The sequence below is a fragment of the Choloepus didactylus genome, chromosome 9 (genome assembly GCF_015220235.1).
Source record: "Choloepus didactylus isolate mChoDid1 chromosome 9, mChoDid1.pri, whole genome shotgun sequence".
Lineage (NCBI taxonomy): Eukaryota > Metazoa > Chordata > Mammalia > Pilosa > Megalonychidae > Choloepus > Choloepus didactylus.
The window spans coordinates 40,549,249-40,567,247 of NC_051315.1; the positions used below are offsets into that span (position 1 = coordinate 40,549,249).

At 37.3% G+C, this 17,999-nt stretch overlaps 1 protein-coding gene across 8 annotated transcripts in view; it reads left to right on the forward strand.

Annotated features, from left to right (window-relative positions):
* The window catches only part of FMNL2 (formin like 2), a 337,731-nt gene that overhangs the window by 8,339 nt on the left and 311,393 nt on the right, over positions 1-17,999 (forward strand). For 2 of the 8 annotated variants that reach the window (XM_037849115.1, XM_037849114.1), the window contains exon 1: positions 546-744. The exons of 4 other annotated variants lie outside the window; for them this stretch is intronic. In XM_037849115.1, the coding sequence (XP_037705043.1) occupies positions 607-744 (138 nt within the window). In that variant the 5' untranslated portion in view covers positions 546-606. Of the gene's footprint in view, positions 1-545; positions 745-17,999 lie in introns of those variants that run through there. 2 more of the 8 variants (XM_037849117.1, XM_037849113.1) reach the window with 2 other exon arrangements.

The following is a 17,999-nucleotide window of genomic DNA, read 5'->3' on the forward strand; positions in this document are numbered from 1 at the left end:
GGAACTGAGAGGATAGCAGCAATTATTGTCCCATTTTCCTTTGAATAAGTCTTTCAAGGAAATGTAGGTGGTTGGTTTATGACCAGACAAAACTTTCTGTTAATTGAGAACAGGGTGAGAAAGTGCAGATTTGGATGGGATATCAGGTAAAGGGTAGTAATGGGTTTTATTTTGATGGGGCAGGTAAAGATGATGACTATTTTACATCGGCAGAATGATTGAAAGTGGTCTCATCTGCCTTCAGTGAATAATGTTATTATTTTTGTATATAAGGAAGCATTTAGAAAACTAATAGAAGTTGATTATAACATGATTAGATTTGTACCATGGCACATGACAACATTCATTTTGCCTAGTGAGTTCAGTACCTCCAAATGTTTTTTGGTGAAAGCTGGGGAACCTAAATTCAAAGACAAGTCGGATGGATAGCTTTACAGGATAGTTGTGGTTCTGGCCTTTTCAGTCCCCAGTGAGAATACCTTGTGGTTTTCTTGAGGATGCTTTCCCTTTTTAGTGACATGGGCTATCTTGACTAATCTGCGTTCTTTATTCAGGAGGACATGGAAGAAGTTGGCCTGGTGAACCTGGGAAGCCAATTCAGTCTGAATGTCTAGAGGCCAGGAAGCCATCAACTTGGAATTGGTGATGCATGGGTCTTACAAAGAAATCCTCATTCAACTGACAACTAATCGGGCCATCCAGAGACCTTCTGTGGTCTCCTGGGTTTGTGGAACCATTGACCTTGTGAGTGTTCAGCCTCTCCAGTGTCCTTTCACAGTCAGAGTTCTGAGTCTCAGGGAGGGCTTTTGGAAAGCATTTCTTTGGTTTAGAAATCTCTGGATTATCTCCTTTACCAGGTCCTAATCCTCACTTAAATGAAGTCATTCTTTGCCATTAGACAGCTGTATTTTTAATTTCACCAATAATTATTAGAAATTCCCAGGTTGGTTTTCTCTGGTTTTTATATGAATGGAGAAATTTAAAATGATTTTTGTTATTCTTTAGAATGAGCTCTTCCTAATCATCCTTTAAAAAAACCTTTTTACTGAAGAATAATATATAAGCAGAATCAGGCCCATATCGTATCTGTACAGATTGATGGATTCTTACGAACTGAGCACATTGTTGTAAGCAACCCACAGATCAGGAATCAGAATCCTCATCCTCAGTTTTTTTTTTCCAAACATGATTGTACTTGGCTCCTTGCCTCCTCAGCCTCTCTGGCTCACCAGAACTCACTTTTAGAGTGGTCAGGCTTATGTGGAAGAAAGCAGGCCACAGGATTGTACCTTGTGGTCTGATTCTAAATGACTCTAGCCATGAGGTTTCTACCACTTCCTTTGAGAGATTTCCTTAGTCCAAGTAACCCAACCATTAGGTGATATTGACAATACAGCTTCTTCCTGTTGTTTTTAGTTGTACCGTCATTGATAACCCTGATGGGTGTGTATGTGTGTGTATGTGTGTGTAGTATCACCCTTTTTCATAATATTCAGAAGACATTTTGATTTGTGTTCCTAGAGTAAAGCATGAATGGGGAGGGATTTCCAGAGTGAGAATGAGTGTTTGCCATTTGGACATTGGAATTTTGGCTCATAGGTAAAAATTTTCTGTATTTTCTCTCAAGCCTGAGTTCTGGCTTTTAGCTTTTGTTGTCTTTCTGGATGACTCTTGAAATATTGCATGCTTAATTCACCTTCTGGTTCCATTTTCCCATCAGAGCCCTAGGTCATTATTCTAAACATTAGATCCAATTTTAGGGATTCTTCGGCCATATTTCCTGTTAATGGTTTACCTTTGTACTCTCCTCTGTAAATTCTGTGTCCCTCCCCAGCCAGCTCATCAAGGCCATCAGACCCATCTCTTCTGTTTCTTTACAGCACACTGACTTGGAGTTTGCTTTACCCTTGTCCCCAGAACAGGTTCACACCTTCTCTCCTTTCCTTCTTTTCTAACAGTGATTCTCCTGCATAGAATGTGCTCCCTTTGCTTCTCTGCTTATTGAAATTATATCCAGCCTTCAAGGCTCTTCTTAAATTCTGCTTTTTCCAAGTGTATTCATTGGCCCACATCAGCTTGGGGGAGGTGGAGAAAATGACTCTCCTTTCTTTGATCCCTTCATGGTATGAATTATCTGTCTTACTCATGAGCCAGTTGGTTAAATATCACTTTGTATGAGGTGTGACTGTAAAATAAGGGGATGCTTTTATGTGTAGCTTTGTACTCACTAATCACATTCTTAGCCATCTGTTTATGTCCTTGTTTTATCTGCCAGTTCACACTGTGGGCTTCTTGAAGGTAAGGATCAAGTTTTGTAGGTGCTGGCAGCTTTTTCTTATCCAGCTCAGTGCTTGGCTCAGGGAAGGATCTCAGCAGGTAATTACTGATTTTGATTATAGAACAAAGCCCACTGAAATAGGACTTGGAGTTGAGTAGCTGCTCTGAGAAACTAATTGACCACACTGGTGGTTAAGTTAATTGCACATAACTTGCCTTTGTTTTGAAATGATACATTATCACAGATTCTTACTCATCTTGGTATTCCCCGTATCACTTGATTTTAGTAGGTGCCTAGGAATACTAAACAGAGATAACTTGGCATTGTGCCCCACTTGACTCCTTACTGAAGGTTTATGAGATAGGAGAAGGGGAGGAGGACAGTTGAAATGGCCAAAGAAAATCAGTTGTCTGTCACTAAGCCAGATTGGTGTGTCGTGATGTACTGTGGTCAAGTGTAAGGACTTTCTTCAATATTCAGAATATTTTATTTTTTATTTATGTGAGGCAAATTTAAGTGAGCAGCACTCCTTATTTTGGCGTTGTAGTGCTTTCTTGTTTGCAGAGTTCTTTCAAGTACATTATCTTCTGTGATTTTGAGAGTTTTTGATAAATGGGGCATGAAGGTATGTGGCTTGAAGTTATACAAGAAGGTGGTAAAATTTGTGATCCAATCCTAGGTCTTTGCACTTAAACTCCATGGGGCTTTCCACTGTAAAATGGTGATGATTACATGCTCTCCCGGGGACTGCTTTATAAGCATTTATAATTATAATGCTTTATAAGCATTATCTCTGGTGCTCATTACAACCCTTCAATTGAGGTATTATCTTCCTTTTGCTAATGAGACAGTGGGGTTCTGAGAGATAACGTGGCTGCTACCAAGTGATGGAGGCAGGATTTGAATTCAGGCCTTTCTGATGAGAGAAACTGCTTATTTCTACTTAATACTATGTATCTTTTTCTACTTACTATACTATATATCTTTTCTGAGTTAGCTATAAGATGCCATTAAATATATGCTTTTTGTTCTTAGTACTTCATATACTCTCTGGACTAAATTTATTAATTCAAACAGCTATTTACTTTATATGTGTGCAGCCTGTATTACATGTGACAAAATCTGACCTTGATCCCGAGGGACTAGGGATATAGTCCAGAGAATGTACAACAGAAATTGACCCTAGAGACATTCATATGATTAGATATATGAAGCTCTGGAGGTTCACATTTTTGTATTTTGAGTGGTCAGAAAAAGTTATCTTGGAAAAAGAAGTACAGAGTAGGCTTCTGAGATGCCAGGTTGGTCTCAGCCACTGCCTCGTTTGTCACTGCTTTACAAATAACAAAGGCTTATATTTTTGTCAGGCACTCCATAAATATTTGAGTACGTGCTGTGTGCCTGGCAGTGTTGTGGGTACTGGGGCATATGGTGCTGTGTGAGGTAGACCAGTTGTCTTCCCTCAAGTTGCTGTCAGTCTAGTGCTGGTGGTGGTGGGGAATTGGAGGGAGCCAGACATGAAAGGGGTAAACATATATGTAAATGGAACTGTTCAGATGATGGGAAGTATGAAGGGAATAAAACAGGGAACATGATGAAGGAGGCAGGCCTCCCTGAGATGGTTAAGCAGGCAGCCAACGTAAGTCATAGTCAGAACCTGATTTTTCTTCTCCCCCTGCCTGCTCAGCATGTGGTTCCACGGACCCCGAGCAAATGAAGGGAGCAGCAGGTAGGATGGGCTCAGCCCAGTCTGCTTCAGAGCTTGCCTATAGGGAAACCTCAAGGAGGAGGTGCAGGAGTCTTTTTCCTTTGTGTCAGTAACAAAGCTGTTTCTTGTAAGTGGCTTCGTGCAATCACAGTTCTGCCATTTATTAAATTCAAATGATTTTTAACAATCATTTCAGGGTTGTCATTGTTCTAGACCCATGGGACATACAGTTATAGAATGGACTAGTGTGAGCAATGTCTTCTAGGTAAAAGTACTCTGAAGTCCAGTATTTAGAATTCTAGCCCATTTTATCTGCTTGAAACTATTGGTTGACCTGGGGCAGGCAAGATAGAAAGAAATTTCTTTATTGCTGTAACTTGCTGCTAACTTCTTGCTAGATTTTCTTCCTTCTCCCTACCCCCCCCATCTTTCCTTTTTTTTTTGTTTTTAAAAAAAATATATGTATTTTGGTTTAAGGGACATACAAGAATTTTATATAGAGGTTCAATTCTGAAGTTACGAATTAGGTGAAAGTTGGGTATAGTTAAGATTATCCCTAAAATCTCTTTTTAGTTACCCATAAAATTATATATGCACAATTCTGAATATACAACCCTAAAGAATAATTCTTATGCATGTTGACATTTTACAACCTCTGAGCTGACTAAAGGAGAAGCCACAAAAGAAAAGTCCACATGCAGATACCGGAGCATTCAGGCCATTCTGCCTTTAACTCTCAAATCTCTAGCAGTGAATGGAGGATGACTCAAGAATCCAAAAATCTTACTTGCCTATTGATTTATGCCATTCGGTATCACATTAAGCCTCTAAGTACATATTAACGGGTTTGTTTCTTGAGAGCATTAAAGGCAGCACACAAATTAAATGTGGGTTTGATGCATGTACAGTAATAATAATGTCAATCACTTGTGTATTTCTTTACTCATTTCAGTGGTAGACCAGTAAACCTGACAGGTAAGTATCCTTCCTATTTTTGTGTGAAAAACTCAGGGTTGGAGAAGTTGAGGAATTTGCCTGATGACACATTTCTATAGGTAGTGGAGCTGAAAATCAGACTATTGGCTCTGAAGCTGTGCTCCTAACATACTGCTTTGACTCACAATAAAAAAAATATATATATAATGTTTCAAGGTAAATGAAAGTCCTGTGAGGGCAAGTTCAACATCTTTTCAGCCTGTATTGCTGATACATACCCTGAACCAGTAGTAATTATACATCTTTAAAAAAAAAAGGTAAAATAAAAATTGGATGTATAAGTGCCCTGTTGAAATCATAAAGGACCATAATCATTAAAGCTTGTGATGAAATTGGCTTTTTCTAGTACCAATTGTCCTCTGAAGGTTTTCTGAAGGTTCTCTTTCAAACCGTCCTGGATTCTTTGTTTTTTTCAAATGCCCCTAGTAAAATGGTTGTGTTGTTACAGCTTGAAGGATATGCAGTAAGCTTTTTGCTCTGCTCTTGGTGATAACCCATATGCATTGACTTTGTTGTGAGGGAAATAGCTGTCATCATCTTGTATTAGCAGGTCCTATTTTGGGGACTGCTTATTTTTAAAACATAAATTACATGTGATCCCATTCATTCAACAAATGTTTTGTTGGGGTGTTTGCTGCAAGTCAGGCCCGGTAAAGATGTTGGGACCCAAAGGTGAATAAAGTGTCATCTCTACCTTTGAAGAGTTAACTGCCTTGCCAAAAAGATAGGCACAATGATGACGATTATAGTATTTTTAAAGACATTTGTCATATATGCATGTGATGTGTATATAATATGCTATAGAAGGATGTATCCTGGTTAAAGTCTTGTAACATTTTAGATTAAGTCGGTAAGTCTAGAAAAGTTACTTAATTTGGCTGAACATTGTAATCCATAAAGTACAGATGAAATGAATTCTGCAGTCTGCTTGAATGCTTAGAGAGCTGGCATCAATGTGTGTCTCTATGTGTCTAAGTGTCTCTCTGTGCAAACAACTTGGAAGGATCTGGTAAAAAAGCACCAATACCGAGGGAAAGCTGTTCCGGTGGTAGAGGATTCTACTTGAAGAGAGAGAAGACTACATGGCTTCCTCTACTAGGCTGCAGTCAGCAGAAACTAAGTGAACGTCCACTGTGTTCACTTTGATAGAAAGCTTGTGGTCTTTTTTTTACAAAGCATGCTGTAGGAAGTGTTGGCATTGGAACTCACGTTAGGGCATTTAACCAAATTATTAAAAAAAGGTACAGTTTTAAAAAATGCTTGTTTATGAGTCCAGACTTTGGAATTAGACCTAAGTTTGAAACAGGGTTTTGCTGCTTACTAGTTGAGTGACCTTTCTAAGCCTGGGTAGCCACATCTGTCATGTGGGCTCAAGAGGATATTGCTTAATGCAGTCGCTAATCACATAGGTAGGAACATCACCCAAAGCGGTAAAGTTCTGATTATTTTGTACCTTTTTAAAATTTGACTTTATTAAAGCATTGAGATCTAGGCTGTGGTATCTAGTGGGACTCTAGTGTAATTTCATTAGTAACTTGAGTTGAATCATTATAAGCCTCAAATGTGAAGAATAACAGAAGGTTCTTAGAACGCCCAGAATTGAGCTGATGTTGCTTTTACTTGCTACTCTTGTCTTAAAATGGCACTTACTAATCTTTTTTGCTGAATGAATGTTTCCAAAGGTCTGGCGCATGTGTGCAGTCTCTATATGAATATTTTAACCTGTATGTTTTGTGCTTTCTAGGGAAAAAAAAAACAACCCTGGTGTTTCAGGGCATTGGACTATTCTATTTTAAAACCTAATGGAAGTGTAAGTGTTTTTACAATTGGAGCGGACAACCACCATGCTGTATACGATGTCCTGACCACTAAGCAGCTAATTCACATGAGAAAATACACTGAAGGTCATGACCATTTAAGCCTTGAGGAAACTGTGGTCAAAGTTTTGTTTGGCTTTAGCTCCATTCTGGGATGGTTGGAGTCATTTGGACTATTCTGAATTCCAATAATTGCACAAAAAGGATTTTGTAACTTGTGTATAGATGGCTTTCTGTTTGATTTGATTGCGATAAGAGCATTGTTCAGAAAAAGTTGTGTTGTTTCACATCAAGAATACAATGCCATCTGACTTGACCTAAGAAACAAAGTAATAAGTCATTGCAGGTTGCATTTCCCCAGTAACCCCTTGCTGTATTTTCTTTCAGCAAGAAATTCCATAATATTAATCTATTTGAGTTATATCCTACACAGTCAATTTTGCTGAATCAGGCAGAGCTGTCTTTATCAAACAAAGGCCAGTCCCGAATCAAAACACTACCACCATCCAGAAATGAGAGCCTAGAATTTTCTGAAGATGTGCTTTTTTTTTTCTTACTTTCTAGTGAGGAGAATTGCTCATTTTTCTCCCAGCTGATAAATGTCACTTTTGCCCTAAATTTTATAATGGCAATCCATTTTTTTTTTAAGTTACTGAGATAAAAGAATATTTGATAGAAAACGGTCAGACTAGTGTGAGAGAGAATTCTCTGTTCTTAGACCATGAGGGTTCATTCTTAAATCGTGTGGGCTGAAGCTATGCACATGTTTTTCTTGGTGTCCTATTTCCATACCCAATAGCCTTAATTTTTAGATTTTAGTAATGAAGGTATGAGCCCATTCTGTCAGGCTCCTTGTGTCATTTATTGTAGCCCTTAGTCAGCTTAGAATTGCATGAAGGAAGTAATAAGCCAACTCTAAGACGGTCCAGATGAAAAGGATTATAATATGGTACAAAAATATTAGCATGCCTGGCCCAGCCGTGTGACTCATTCCTTTTGGAATAACCATTTTGACAGCTTTTTTGAATCACACATCAATCACAATGCTGATATTTTTGGCGGGGTGCTAGACTTTACCCTAATGTTCATGATGGTAACTGCCAAAAACGAACAAAGAGGAGAATTCTAAATGAAACATAACATTTTTTTTCTTGAGCAGTAATAAAATTGAGTGTTAGATATCTTTTACAGTGCCCCCAAGAACACCACGGCTTGATCCCAATGAAAATAAGATCCTGATGGGTCATCCTCAGTCCTTGGCTACAAAGTAGTACTCTTCTGTGTTAGTTTCCACTCAAGAGTTTCCCTTCTCAAACCTTCTTTCCTATCCTAGGAATCATTCTTTTAGGGCTTTAAGTGTTTCTCAGGATGTCCCAGCTTGCTTCTGGATCAGTCTGTTCTGTGCTGCATGTAGTCTTTGTCTTTCTGTGGAAAAAACGCCCCTGAACTTCAAAGAAACAGCAGATACACAGGGTGCATTTTGAAATGAAAATTTGACCCTTTGTCTTGCTCCTTTTCATCTCCCTTTCTAGCAGGCATTCTTTCCTTCTGTGCAAACAAATCCGTATAATAGTTGTAGTCGATCATGCTGTTAAATGATTTGCAGCACTACTCCAGTGTGTTCTGTAATTTCATGTAGAAATCGCCTTTCATACAGTTAACTGCTGTAAAGTACATGTGTGTTCTGCAGCATGTGTGCTTTGACACCAAGAAATAGTTCTAATGGACAGGTTCTTAATGAAATATTCTTATAGTAGGATAAAATATCCATTTATCTAAAGACATAAAATGCTACAGTTCAAGCTCCTCTGTCCTCATTTCCTTCCTTCTCTCTTCAGAGGAAAACGACCTTGAATTGGCATATGGCATTCCCATGTACATTTGTTAAAAATGATTTACAGTTTTGTTTCCAAACTTATAAAAATGATATCATAATCTACATGTGCTTTTGAAACTTGAGTAGAGAAATATTCGTTTTGTTGCATGTTGGCTCTGTCATTTAACTTGTGAATCATATTCATTGACTGAATGTATCATAATTTATTTATTTCTTACTCTAGTGATAGACATTTTCCATTTCTTATTACAAGTCTTGTTGCAATCATAATCCTCATCTATTTCGCTGATGCACACGGGTGTAAGTTTCTTGGGGGTACCTGCTTAGAAATGCAATTGCTGGATCCTAGGGATGCTCATCTTCAACCTGACTGTCATTCAAGTGCTTGCTAAAGAGGGTATTTTTCCCTGGTGTAGCTGATATTAGTGGAGTTCATCCCCATACTCTACTGAAATTGTGTTTACGTACCCATTAATTAATACACATTTGTTAGTACCTCCTTGGTTCTAGGTATTTTGAGCAATAGCATTGAGCTGTTATCCAGGAACTTAATATTTCCAGTGATAAGATCTAGAAACATAAAATAAATTAAGAAAATGAGTTGCAGTCCATTTTAACTTTGAGATGAGTGTAGATTGGGGAACATGTATGTAACAATAGTTAATATTCAGGGTATTTGCTTTGTTCTGGGCTCTGTCTCTTGATGCATTAAATCTTAGTAACAAGCGAATGAGATACTGTTATTCTATTTTACTGAAGAGGAAACTGAGCTACAAAGATATTAAGCAACTTGTCCAATCTCATAATTAGTGACACAGTGAACATCTGAACTCTGAGCTTTCTGGTTCTTGAGCTCACAATTGTAACTGTTACATTCTTTGTGCCTTAGTTTGCCATTTAATATCACATGTGTAGCCACGGCCTAAGAGGTAGGTAGTCTTTCTTTACAAAACAGATAAATACAATTCAAGGAAGTAAGGGAATCATGCAGCAGGAAGTCAGTGTGGTGTTTTTTTTTTTTTTTTTTTTTTAACCGTGGGCAAAAGTGAAGTAGAGAATGCTACAGAGGAGCATCTTCGCTTTAGTACCAATTTTGCAATCCATCTTCAGATTTTGGGGGAGAGGGCATTTCCAGTATCCAGCTATTTTCTGTCACCTACAATGCCACTGAGCAGTTTTGGAAGAAGGGGAAAATCTGTGTATTCTGTCTGTCCTTGTTTATTTGCTCAAATGAGGATTTCTCTACTTCTGCACGAGTTGCGTTAATGTTAACTGTTTCTGAGGGCTTTCTATGGATCAAACAGTGCGTGAGTGCTTTACGAATATTTCTCAGAATAACCCTGTGGTATTTTAATAAGTTACTTAGTAAGTGATTGAGTAGAATTTGAACTAGGCACTCTGGCTCCATAGTGCATATTCAACTACTGTGCTGCCTTTTGGTGAAAGTGGGAGATGCCTGGGGTAGGGGTGAGTCAGGGCGGAACAGGAGCAGAATATAGCTTGGGAAGGGAAATCCCTCAATAACAAGCTTGTGGGCTGTAACCCCAAAGGTCTGCTTATTTGAAATGGAATGCTTTTGTGTTAATTTATCAGAAAAGAGCAAACTGCAACTGAAGCATGATGAGGAATGTTCTGGAAGTCACAAACAGCTCATTGTTCCTCAGACATAACTTACTTAGTAAGGTGTTCATATTAAGGTGAATGAGATGTTTGCTGCCTAACAATTGCTACCTCATTTCTTAGAATCTGTCCCTTTTCTTTTCCTGTTGAAAAATGACTTATGCTTTATCTCATGGACTACTCTGAAAGAGTTAAGATTCTTTTTTGAATCAGTATCTTTCAACCTATTTTGACTAGAATCTTGCTTAGATATGTTTTATATTCATGGCCTAGTATACACAAATTCAAGAAATCCAAATAAAAAAATAAGTTTTATAATCCAATACTTATTTTTGCTATGTGAATTGTACTCCATTTTCTGTCCCATTCTATTCTTTTAAAATGTTGGTCTTGACTTATTTTAGATAGAAAAGACGCACTGAGTGATAATTAAGTTCCAGAAGTTGTTTGTAACACAGTATTGAAGCAGCGTGGTCAGATATCAGTTAAACCCCTTGGCTCATAAAACCCACACTGAAAAAATTATTTACTCTTTAGATTTGTTCTTAAGACTATTCCTTAGGTCGTTGCTGAGTTTCCAAGATTTATTTCTTGTGATTATGCTACGAGTGGGAACATTTGCTGTTTTGAATTGAAAGCATAATGTACAGTGGGGAAGAATCAAAACTCAAGAGGATATTGAAATGTGGGTTTAATTGTAGCAGGCATGTGACCATATTTGGGTCTGTAGCTTCATTTTCTTTTTCTAGAAAAAATTTTATCTGGAAAATGCTATACTTATAAATGAAAATTTTTAAACCTTTGATACCTTTTGATGAATGTCTTGTTTTGCAACTGTGATAAGACTGTATACTATAACACACTTTTACAGATTTTTGTTTGACATTTAACTTGACAGCTTCAACTTACTTTTTACTTTATTGAAATAGTTCCACCAAAATAAAAATGAAACACCAAAATCAAAGATCAGACTTTTGGTGTGTCTGTTCTAAACTCTTTGTGGGTGATTTGGGGGGATATCTTTTTTTTTTTTTTTAACATTATGTCCTTGATTGTTTATTTAAATTCTTGTATTAGCACTCTTTACTTTTAAATTATTCTCTGTCCCTATACTCTTTTTTTTTTTTTCCCCATTAAATTCAGTTTTATTGAAATACATTCACATGCTATTCAATCGTGGGGGGATATCTTTTTGCTCTGTTTCAAATATACTTTAACTTGCTGATAACTTTGTAGGTAATTATCCTTGTCTGTTTTGTCTGTGTTTCTACCCACATCTGTGCCTCTTGACTTAAGTAGCAAAATATTACCACAATAGAAGGTGGTTTCATATTTTGTTTCTTTGTGCCTAAATTTTACATCTGTAGACCTCACATGTTAGCACCATTCTCATAAAGATCATTCCTTTTTCTGGTTTTATGCTTTTAATTTATAGTTAAATCTTGAACACTGGAATGACATTAACCCAGGGGCTTTAAACCCAATTGTGCCAGCCATACACAGATCCCGTGTTTTAATTTCACCATCTGCAAACTGGAATAACTTTTGCTATTAACATCTCAGAGCATTGATAAGGGATAAGTCTTGCAAAGAGCTTTGGTAGTTATGCCAAACTTGTTATAAATTGTAATTATATGTAATGATGTGGATTAAGGAATTGCAATCAATTTCTAAGTGTTGTTATTATAAAGCTATTCAGTAGAATATAACAGTTTATGCTTGATGTGAATGTAAACATTTAAAATTAATTTTTCTACTAACACACAATATATTCTGATTGTACAAGATTTGAAATATAGTTGAGAAATAGAAAATATGTAATTTCTAATTCCACTGCCCAGAAATAAAGCCCTCTTACTCCTCTTTTGTTATGAATTATTCCTGTATTTTTTTTTTTTGTTGTTGCTTTTGAATGTGTTCTGGTTTGCTAATGCTGCCCTTATGCAAAATACCAGAAATGGATTGGCTTTTATAAAGGGGGTTTATTTGGTTACCAAGTTACAGTCTTAAGGCCATAAAATGTCCAAGGTAAGGCATCAATAGGGTACTTTCACTGAAGTGTGGCCACTGGCATTTGGAAAACCTCTGTTAGCTCAGAAGGCATGTGGCTGGTGTCCACTTGCTCCCAGGTTGCGTTTCAAAATGGCATTCTCCAAAATGTTGCTCTTGGGGCGTTTTGTCCTCTTAGCTGCAGCACTCTGAGGTCCTTCTGATAGTGAGCCCCTTATAAGTCTCCAGTGAACTAATGAAGGCACATGCAGAATGGGCGGGGCCACACCTCTGTGGCAACATTCAATCAGAGGTCATACCCTAGTCAAAGGTGTCACTCACAGTTGGATGGGTCACATCTCCATGGAAACAGCCTAATCCCAATGTCCCATGAGATTGGATTAAAATAGCATGGCTTTTTCTTGGGTGATGTAATATATGTGAACTGGCACAGTACGCAATACATAATGAACATCTTTTTATGTTTTAGTTCATGTTTCTGAGTGTTTGCAGAGAGTTACTACTGATGGACATTTCAGTTTATTTAGCTAGTTCCTTATTGCTTGATTCTCAGCCTGCCTTCCACCCTAACCAAGTTTCATTAAGATGAACATCCTTGTAGCTGAGTCTTGATGCACATTCTAAATCATTTCCCTAGGGTGATCTTGAATACACTTGAATGAGAGGCAGCTTAGAGTGGTGAAAATAACAAAATGGGAGTTAGGAGAATTAGATTTGAGTTTTAATTTTGCCATTAATTGTTGCTGTGACCTATAAAATCATTTCTCTGGGCTTCATTTTCCTTCTCAGTAACAGGTTAAATGAGTTAATCCGTGGGGGGAGGGGGGGCAGGATTTAATTCTGACTGTAACCATTTGAGATATTTTACATATAAAGAAATTTAGGACTCAGGGATTCTAAGCTCTCTTTCTCTCATGAATTCTGTGTTTGGTGGTTCAGTGTTTCTTTGTTGATACAGAAGGTACTAAGTACTCTGGTACTTTAGAGTCTTAGTTAAAATCATTGGTAATCATTGATTATTGATGGTGCCCGAAACTGAATGTAGTCTGACTTCAGGAAACTCTTTTAATGATAAGATCCCATTTAAGTGAGTTATTGACTTTAATTTTGTTTCCTTTAAAGTCAGATTCTCATCAAATTGATGAATGAGTAAACAAAATGTGGTATATCTATACAATGGAATATTATTCAGCAATAAAAAGGAATGGATTACTACAGAATGGATGCATCTAGAAAACATTATGCTAAGTGAAAGAAGCCAGTCACAAAAGACCACATATTATGTGATTCCATTTATATAAAATGTCCAGAACAGGCAAATATAGACAGAAAATAGCTTAGGGGATGCTTAGGACTGGGTATAGGTTTTCTTTTTGAAGGGATATTACTGTTCTAAAATTAGATACTGTGACTGAATATACTGAAAACTACTGAATTGTATGCTCTAATTGGGCAAATTTTATGGTATGTGAATTATATTTCACAGCCGTTAATTTGAGAAGCAAAAAAATTTCAGAGTCCTAAAGACCTTTTTTTTTTTTCCCCCAAGTTTCTAGATGTTTGAGTTATATAGCTAAGTGGAAGTTGATTTTATTAAACTCCTTACTTGTTACTTTGTATCCTGGGAATCTCAGTTTGAATCTCAATGTGGGAGGATGACTGAATTGGTAGGCTCTTCTAAACCCATTTGGGATTTCATCTGGGGGCTTTTGTGAAGATACTGACCAAATTTAACAATTCGTGAACTGTCTGTATTGTTCCCATTATTTCTGAAGTGCTTTATGGGATAGTCATTCAGGGCGCTTCTGAAAAATCAGTATTTTGAAAGTCTCAATGATAGGCAAGACTGAATGCTAACTAATTTATTTTGCTATAGCAGACCCCAGATAGTTCGGAGTTAACACTTGAGTTTTATTGTTGTTTACATTGCGATTCACAGTGTTGGGTTTTCTTGGTTATTTGCCTGCCTGTATTAATGAGTTGCTCATGAAATTTTTTCTGAGGAATGTCAGATGTTTCTCTTTGGGACACTGTTCCTGTTAGATGTATTAATTACTGAGAGGTGTGTTCAGCCAGGGAAAACAGAAGTAGGGGTAAGAATTGGGTCCCTTGGAAATTCAGACCATGTTTGGTCCTTTTCAGTAAAAGTTTCACATTCTTTAAGAATTTCTACCTGATCCATGTAGACATTACGGTTAAAATTCAGTCAGCAAGCTTTGTTTTCTCCTACAGAAGCCTACAGGATATGCATAGAGTTATTAAACAGGAGATTACCTTTTAGTGAATAAAGAAGATGTTGGCAATTTTGTCTAAGTCCCTCTTGCTCTGCTATTGCACATTGTTGTGCTTTCAGCCAGAGAGCCAGGCTTTCAAACCAAAACATTAGTAAGCCATGAAACTATCTTGAGACGATCTAATGCAGCAAGAGCAAATTTGGCAGAATTTCTGAAAGAATTCCATGACTAGTATTTCCAATAAATTAATCTATTTAGAAATGCTTTGGATAGTTTCCTGGCAAAATGATGAACTGTCTAACTAGAGGAGACTAACTCAGTTATTGGAGTTAGTCTGTTACTTTGATCTTACATAAATGAGTTTCCTCAATACGATTTCTGTTTAGTTTCTGAAATAAATCCGGCTTTCTTCAAGAAACTTTTTATCTGGACTGGTTCCTCTGTTGTTACTGAGAGTTCAGAATTGTTTCCCATGATCAGTGAAATTGGCCAAAAGCAGGTTCTTGCAAGGCTGAGAGGTCTTTTCCTCCCATCTAGATGACCCCTCTAAATTATACCTTTATTTGAAGCTGTGAGGATTCAGAAACCTCTGAATTGCTGGGATATAAGATCAAGCCGTTTTGAAGACTTTTCAATCCACTCCTACTACTGTGAACCTACAACATGCCCAGCACATAATAAAATATGGTTTAATATATAATTCTTTTATTCATTAAGTGATGGTTTATTGGGTGACTATGGTGTTCAGCTACTGTAGTGAGTTATACAGAAATGAAAAGGCAGTGTACTTAATTATAGTAAATGCTGTCCTAGGAGTACCTACTAAGTGGGACATGTTCTTTGGGGTCAATATTGACAAGGAATTAGAAAAGAAACTGAAGAAGAGTTGACTCTTGAGTTGGAGAAGATGACTATGGGATGGGTTAGGCAGGGGTGGGGAGCAGTTTTGGGGGGTTGGTTAAAGCATGGAGCCTTGGTGTTTTTTGAGGGACATGGGATGCCTGTGGGGATGGCAAGAAAATTTGTGATAAAATTACGGGCTAGGAAAGCTAATCTAGAAGTAATTTTAGGGTGGCTACTGTGGATAAAGAAAGAGTTAGAAAGCTCAATTAGAAGTCTGCAATCATTGGGCAGTGAACAGACTGGAGATGGACAAGATAGATGTGTGTCAGCGTGAAGAAGGGGAGACCTTGAGAACTGGTGCCTTGGGTGAAAGGGCAGGATTTGGATTTCAGTTTGCTCTTATTTGATCAAGGACTCCTTTGAGACTCTTATGAAAGCTGTGAATCCTTATCCCTAAAAAAGTGCAAAGATATTTCTTCTTTTTCTTTTTTTTTTTTTTTTTTTGGTTTATTCCAAGATGCAAGCTTGTTTCAGTACCAAAAATTTACAGAATTGCCCACCTTAATGGAACAAAGAAGAAAAACCACATACTCTTGCGAATACTTGCATAAAAAAGCCCTATTTAAAGTCTATCACTTTTCATGATAATCTGGGAATATAAGGGTATGTATAAGCATATGTTCCACAGACATTACAATCAGTGGTAACCCATTAAATGACTTCCCTTGTAAATCAGGAAGAGGAAAATTATGCTCATAATAACCACTTTAATTGAACACTGGACTGAAGCCTTAGTCTTCGCAAAGTAACAAGAAAAGAAATAAAAGATACGAGAATTGTAAAGGAAGAGATAAAATTCTAAATAGCTATGGATGAATTGATTACTGAGATTTTAGCAGAGTTGCTCTATGAGATCAGCATACAAAGATCAATTGTATATCTGCACATGTGAAAAGAACAGCATGAAATGCAATAAAAAATCCCATTTAAAATACCAATAAACAGTGAGGTATCCAGAATTAAAGTCAACTAATATGTGAGCAACTTTTACTAAAAGGCATTAAGTAGCTCAAAAATAGTTGGCATCACATACAATGTTCAGGGTTAGGAAAATTCCTTAATACAAAGATGATTTTGATATATTTCATTTAAAATGTCAATTTTTTTTTCCTTTTGTGAAACTTAACTGGCTAATTCTAATATTTATACAGAAAAGGAAAAGGCCAATATTTGCAAAGATATTCCTGATATAAAAGAACAATCTTTGGTGACATGCCCTACCAGATATCAGATTTTTTTTAAAAAGCTGTGGTTATTAAAACAAAGATATTTCTATATATAAAAGCTAACATGCAGTTCCAGAAACCCATTCATAGACTCTCAGGGATCCCTGGACTCCAGGTTCAGAAGTCTTAATCTGTAGAATGGTGGCAAGAAAAGAATAACTCCATGTTCACTCTTGCCTGGGAATTTGGAAGATTGTTGGTGCAACCAACAGAAATGGGTCAATTGGGAAGAGTATCTGCTGTAATAGAGGGCAAGATGGGTTCAATTTTGATGCATTGGGATTTTCCCATAAGAATCAGAACAGTGTATTTGTGTCTGTTGTTTATTGAATATGTGCTCTGTGCTAGAGACTGTTTGGTGCTGGAAGAGGCATGATAATATATGCTTGATTGGATGCAGGGTCTAGATACATATAAGATAAATACTAATCCTGGAAGTATTGTGGTATGCCCTGGTTTAAAATGCTCTGGGCATTTATTTTGCTTTCATGTGGAAGGCTACTCTCATGTATTGTCCTTGACTTGAGGCATTTGTAAACATTTATGTTCTTAATCTTTGGATGACTGGAAATGTGACATTGCTGGAGACTACTTCTCAGAATGAGGTGGGGGGAAAAAAGATCACATTTAAACAGGTTTTATTTATGCATTTTAATCCCTTGGCACTCAAATATTCCATATTAAAGTTCACAACGTTCTGAGCGATGATTTCCATATCTGAGGAGCCACTTGATAGATTTTTTGGCTCTCCAAGAGTGGTGGTTAATTTGTAATACAGGTTAGGAGGGGATTATGAAATCAGAGTCTGTCTTCCAAATGTGTGAGGTCATCTCAGCTGGCTTCCTGTCTACTAGGTTAAAACCACACCTCAGGGATCCAGGAAGCTGATTATGCACCTGGCTCAGAAATTGTGTATTCCATATTTAACAGCTGTGTTTTAATGTTCTTTGTGATTTCCGTCTTAAAGCTCATTGATGAGGAAGGTTTATAGAATCTGCTCCCTTTTGGCTAGCTTCCTGATCAGTTGCAGTTGCCATAGCCCATGCAATGGTGATGGCCCTGTTCAACAGAATTGACAGCCAAATGCTACTTCAAGTATGGTTCCATGATTGGCAGTAACAGCATCATGCAGGAGCTTGTCAGAAATGCAGCTCCTGCTTCTGACTTGTTGAATTAACTGCAGTTTAACAAGAACCCGCAGTGATTCATCTGTGCATTAATCACTAGACTTACTGGTCTAGTTCCTTTACTCCTTGTGAGTGTTGGCTCTCAGAGCCTTTATGCTGAAGTACAAGGCTTTTTCCCATTTATTTTATCCCCAGAAGTGATGGGGAACATCTGGTCATCATCTTTCATATATACATTTTCAT